The sequence below is a fragment of the Rhineura floridana genome, chromosome 2 (assembly GCF_030035675.1).
Source record: "Rhineura floridana isolate rRhiFlo1 chromosome 2, rRhiFlo1.hap2, whole genome shotgun sequence".
Classification (NCBI taxonomy): Eukaryota; Metazoa; Chordata; class Lepidosauria; order Squamata; family Rhineuridae; genus Rhineura; species Rhineura floridana.
The window spans coordinates 140,346,915-140,352,914 of record NC_084481.1 but is presented as its reverse complement, the minus strand read 5'-3'; the positions used below and the strand labels follow the sequence as shown (position 1 = coordinate 140,352,914).

The 6,000-nt window shown below is 42.2% G+C and overlaps 1 protein-coding gene across 3 annotated transcripts in view; it reads left to right on the top strand.

Moving 5' to 3' along the window:
• The first annotated feature begins 1,394 nt into the window (after positions 1-1,394).
• ZDHHC13 (zinc finger DHHC-type palmitoyltransferase 13) overlaps positions 1,395-6,000 on the top strand; it is a 46,156-nt gene continuing 41,550 nt past the window's right edge. For 2 of the 3 annotated variants that reach the window (XM_061610665.1, XM_061610664.1), the window contains exons 1-2: positions 1,395-1,587; positions 3,697-3,839. In XM_061610665.1, the coding sequence (XP_061466649.1) occupies positions 1,552-1,587; positions 3,697-3,839 (179 nt within the window). In that variant the 5' untranslated portion in view covers positions 1,395-1,551. The remainder of the gene's footprint in view (positions 1,588-3,696; positions 3,840-6,000) is intronic. The other variant, XM_061610663.1, reaches the window with a different exon arrangement.

Genomic DNA, 6,000 nt, shown 5'->3' with positions numbered 1-6,000 from the left:
GCGAAATCGAACTGGACAAAAACATGCAGGGTCTATGATTTCTCCTGGCCCAGAGCAGATTTGGGGGCGTGTACCCCCAGTTACTTATTCTTTTTGCCTGTTTTTGTCCAGTTTGAGTTTGCATAGATGCCCTCTGATGTGCCCTGCGCCCAGCAGAAGCTCTGGGCCGGGCGGGACGCAGTGGCATCTCGTAGGGGACACCCTCCCCTTTCCTGGGGTATATGATCTGTCCTGGCCCAGAGCAGATTTGGGGGCGTGTACCCCCAGTTACTTATTTTTTTCTGCGTGTTTTTGTCCAGTTCAATTTCACATAGATGCCTTCCCATGTGCCCTGTGCCCAGCAGAAGCTCTGGGCTGGGCGGGACGCAGTGGCACCTCGTAGGGGACACCCTCCCCTTTCCTGGGGTATATGATTTGTCCTGACCTAGAGCAGATTTGGGGGCGTGTACCCCCAGTTACTTTTTTTTTTGCGTGTTTTTGTCCAGTTTGAGTTTGCATAGATGCCCTCGTGAGTGCCCTGCGCACAGCAGAAACTCTGGGCCGGGCGGGACGCAGTGGCATCTCATAGGGGACACCCTCCCCTTTCCTGGGGTATATGATTTGTCCTGGCCCAGAGCAGATTTGGGGGCATGTACCCAGAGCTTGGAAAAGTTACTTTTTTTGAACTACAACTCCCATCAGCCCCAGCCAGCATGGCCACTGGGTTGGGCTGATGGGAGTTGTAGTTCAAAAAAGTAACTTTTCCAAGCTCTGCGTACCCCCAGTTACTTATTTTTTTCTGCATGTTTTTGTCCAGTTCAATTTCGCATAGATGCCCTCGTGAGTGCCCTGCGCCCAGCAGAAGCTCTGGGCCGGGCGGGACGCAGTGGCATCTCGTAGGGGACACCCTCCCCTTTCCTGGGGTATATGATTTGTCCTGGCCCAGAGCAGATTTGGGGGTGTGTACCCCCAGTTACTTATTTTTCATGATTTTATGACATCATTATGTATTTATGATATCAGAATCCTGATGATTTTGATTGTATAAATTTGTTGTCAGTCTTGACAGGGAGAGTCTCCTGATTACAGCAATATATCATACAAGGTATCCCATTATTTATTTTGGGGTTCAGGCAATTTCCCTGCTTTTTAAAGTTTGATAGAAATATCTGTTGGCTATAGGTACATTCTTAAACCGCAAGGTTTTTCGCCTATTAGTGAATACGTATCTGCTTACAATGAACCCCCATTAAGTACAGTGGGACTTACTCCCAGGTAAGGGAGTTGCATAGGGTTGCGGCCTTAGACACAGCTAGCTGCGACGTGTGTGTGTGTAGTTACGCTTTGAACTTGCAAGTCCTATAAAGATGGTAACAACATGAGGTAGAGGAATTCCACCTCCTTTGCCTGCAGGCTGCCTCCGAGCCGCCAGGGGCCGGGTCAGCAAGGCAAGCTCGTCGTTCTTTAGTCTCCAGCTCCTGTGCGCCGCTTCGACCGGTTGGGGAGGCGTAACCAGGAAGTGGCGCCAGGAAACGTCTCTGTCACCCGAGCGGGGTGTCTTGGCTGGCTGGCATGGAGGGCAGCGGCGGCGGCTGTGGGGAGCGTGAGGTGAGCAAAGGGTCGCGAATGGGAAGCGGGATAGAACTGGGGTTTGCTGCTAAGCGAATGACGGGAGAGGCCTATAGGAGGCGGGAGGAAGAGCGAGAGGCTGCGCAGGTGATGGCGTCCTCTGTTCCTCCTTACTTACACCCACGCCGCCAGCCTTACCACCTTGTACCTCTCCAAAGAAGGCCTTATGTCAGATAAACAACATTTCGAGGAAAAGTGTTTTTGAAAGGGGGTCGGCATGCGGATTCAGCTGTTTCCCACCCGCCGACTATCAGCAAAGCCCAAGGAGAAAACATATGATAATATCCTCTATTAGTGCTGAGGCAGGAGCCGGTATATAAGATCCGAGATGAGGAGGGGTGTGACAGTTTCAACATGGGAAACTACAGATACTTGAATGGGAGAGGCACAATTTCCTCACATCCTCTTACTCGAGTGTGCGCTGACCTGACTTTAGTCTACTTTAGAAAAACAGAAGTTGAAATCTCCATGGTGCACAAATGTGTTAAATTTACACACACACACACCATGCTGCGTTCTCAGAATTGTTTCATGATTTCAGGTGGAACTGATCTGTATTAAATGAGCCTCAGTATGCATTCTCACTGGCAGAAAAAAATGCTTTGCTGGGTCACACTAGCCCTATTCAGAAGAAATGCTAATCGATTGAATAGGTGCATGATTGAGGCTGTGATGCCTAGTTTCACCCCTTGATGCCTGTGCGTACAGAGTGAATGACTGCAAGGAGAAAGCTTTTGCAAATACTCTTGGTTGCATGGATGCCTTTACACATACCCTGATTCTGGGAAAGAAACAAAAATCTCCCCCAGCAAGCATCTTCAACCCATACTTTGCATTACGTCTAAATTTGTACTCCCAGGGAAATGTCACCTTTCGTCACCTGAGTTCTGATTGAAAATTGTATTGTAATGCCTGCTGTTAGTTCACTGTCATTAAATGTCTTATACATCCATCCATCCTTGTTCTTAATGAGAGCACCCTTTATGTTAATGCCTGCCAGGAAGCCCTTTCCTATTATTAGGTGCCTCAGTCCCCATTTTATTCAGTTCCGTGGGCATTGTGCTTGCTGACGGACTCCCATGTTGCTTTTCTTCAGGCCTATTAGGTGGATGCCTGTAGGGGCAAGACTTTTTTAAAAACACGCACACTCTTAAATATATTGCATTATAAATAGTAATATTTATATAGCGATACATTATATACATCTCTTATAATGGTATAAAAATAGCATACACAATATACATCTGAAACAGGTTCTTATATGTTCTTATATTAATAATACAAAGTTATCAATAAATATTTGTATGAGGGAGGAAGACTTTTTCTTCTGCCTACCTTCTTCTGTGTGTGTTTGGCAGAGGAAATGTGTGGAATGTACTTCTGTTCATAATCATAGAGTTGGAAGGGGCCTATAAGGCCATCAAATCTAACCCCCTGCTCAATGCAGGAATCCAAATGTGTGTGTCAAAACTGTAGATATAAATTGCAATAATCCTTACAAAAGTACTCTAATTCGTATTATATTGGTTCACTTGAATGCAGACTTTGACAGGGCCAAACTACACTTGATGTCTAATATTTGTTGTACAGGGAGATCCCCCATTGGTGTCAAAGGCGGAAGATGGGGGAATAACACTTGTAGAAAAGGGGTTTTTCTCCAACTGTAGCAGGGAACAAATGAGTTACATTTCCCCTTTGTCCCTGCTCTAATTCCATTAATTATCACCCTACTGTACAAGCTGATGCAATTTGTATTTTAAGAAACTTGCAGGTTAGATGCAAAGACACATTGTCAGATGTAGTTTGCCCCTCATTTTGAATATGACCACAGGACTGATGCTAGTTTGGCTATGATCTAGGACATGGGATTATTTATTTATTTTTCCCAAATTTCCATCACCTTCTCTTTAACATGGGTAGGAATAATGTCTGTCTACCCTTTATGGTTAATGCAGATCTACTCCTAGAATGGCATAAAAGACAATGAAAACATATAACTCCCGTTATATTCTTTTTGTTGTATATGATGGTATACAATGTTTAGGGGTAAAATACTTATTGTGAAATATGTTAATTGTTTATTGACAGTGTAAAAATCACAGCCATGGTCCCCTTGGCCTTCATGGCCACAGCTGGTCTAAAATGTATGAAGAAAAAGATCTACCAGAAGAACAAGATGTGCTTCCTTTTGTGGGGGGCTACAGCAATTTTGATATTGTCAAAGCAACTCAGTAAGTCTCTTGATTCAATTATTATAAAGTATTTGCATAAATAAAAATACATAAATAAAATAAATGTTGTATAGGTGACAGAGAAACTAGTAATGTAGTATTTAATTATGTAACATTAGCCTGTTACTCTACTTGTTGCTGGAGCTTTCTCCTCCCACATTAGGCTTTATTTCTTGTGGTTTCTTAGAAGAAATGTTGCATTCCAGAGACTGTGTATAATATATACATAGAAAAAATACTTAAGACTTTGAATTAGAACGTAAGAGGAGCCTGCTAGATCAGACTAGTGGCCCATGTAGTCCAGCATCCTTTTCTCACAGTGGCCCACCAGATGCCTGTAGGAAGTTTGCAAGCAGGACCTAAGCACAACAGCACACTCTACTTCTGCAGTTTCCAGCAGCTGGAATTCAAAACCATATTGTCTCCGACAGTAACGGAAAAACATAGCCATCAGCATTACCATTGACAGCTTATAATTAGGGAATTATACTCCAAAGAAATTTAAGGTACACATGTAGCAAAATTGAATAAGAATAAAACACCACCACTTCAGACTTTTCATTATATGCCAATAGTCTTAATCTCAATTTTTGATTATTTTTGGATTTCATAGGAGAGATTGCTATTAAAGAATTCAGATTAATGATTACATTGCGCAACCTATACTCTGGACAAGAGGCTACTGTAAGGACAGTATATGGGAAAAGTGATTGGTTCCCCATTGGAAAGGGTGTGAGACGGGTGTATTTTATCACCCTATTTGTTTAATCTATATGCAGAACATATACGGAAAGCAGGATTGGACCAGGATGAAGGAGGTGTGAAAATTGGACAGAGAAATATCAATAATTTAAGATATGCAGACGATACCATGCTACTAGCAGAAACCAGGAATGATTTGAAATGAATGCTGATGAACGTTAAAGAGGAAAGCACAAAAGCAGGACTACAGCTGAATGTAAAAAAGACTTAAAGTAATGACAACAGAAGATTTGTGTAACTTTAAAGTTGACAATGAGGACATTGAACTGGTCAAGGATTATTAATACCTTGGCACAGTTATTAACCAAAATGGAGACAATAGCCAAGAAATAAGAAGAGGGCTAGGACTGGGGAGGGCAGCTATGAGAGAACTAGAAAATATCCTCAAATGCAAAGATGTATCACTGAACACTAAAGTCAGGGTCATTCAGACCATGGTATTCCCGATCTCTATGTATGCATGTGAAAGTTGGACAATGAAAAAAGCGGATAAGACAAAAAACAACTCATTTGAAGTGTGGTGTTGGAGGAGAGCTTTGCAGATACCATGGACTGCGAAAAAGACAAATAATTGGGTGTTAGAACAAATTAAACCAGAACTATGACTAGAAGCTAAAATGATGAAACTGAGCTTATCATACTTTGGACACATCATGAGAAGACATGATTCACTAGAAAAGACAATAATGCTTGGAAAAACAGAAGGGAGTAGAAAAAGAGGAAGACCAAACAAGAAATGGCTTGATTCCATAAAGGAAGCCACAGACCTGAACTTACAAGATCTGAACAGGGTGGTTCATGACAGATGCTCTTGGAGGTCGCTGATTCATAGAGTCGCCATAAGTCCTAATCGACTTGAAGGCACATAACAACAACAGATAAATTAGATTATGCCAAGGAATCAATGCAGACATTTTCCCAAGTGGATATTGGAGGGGTGGGGGGACCACTTATATTGTCCTATGATGCGGAGTGATTAAACTGACTGGTCATTTGACCAAGCTCTATATTCCAAAACCTTTTAAAGACAGAAACCACTAAAAGATTTCACAAATTTTTAATGTTTGGAAAGCCCTTTGTAGCTTGACAGTATGACCAATACTTAACTAATAGCTATTATGTGTTGCCACTTTATTCTGTTATGATAAATGAGTAATGCCTCGGTTTCTCGGATCCACCTCTCTGCTGGTGTGTAACCTTTAGCCGCAGCCACACCCTGTTCCAAATTATGTTACCTATATGCATATCAGTCTTCGTTAGCACCTATTCTCACTTCATCTGAAATATTTTTTAAAACTATTTTTCCATTTAAATAAGTGAGGCATAATAAAGCTATTAAAAACTACTACATCTGCCAAATATGCTTGGGCTATGAAGAATTATTGAAGCTAATCGAAGC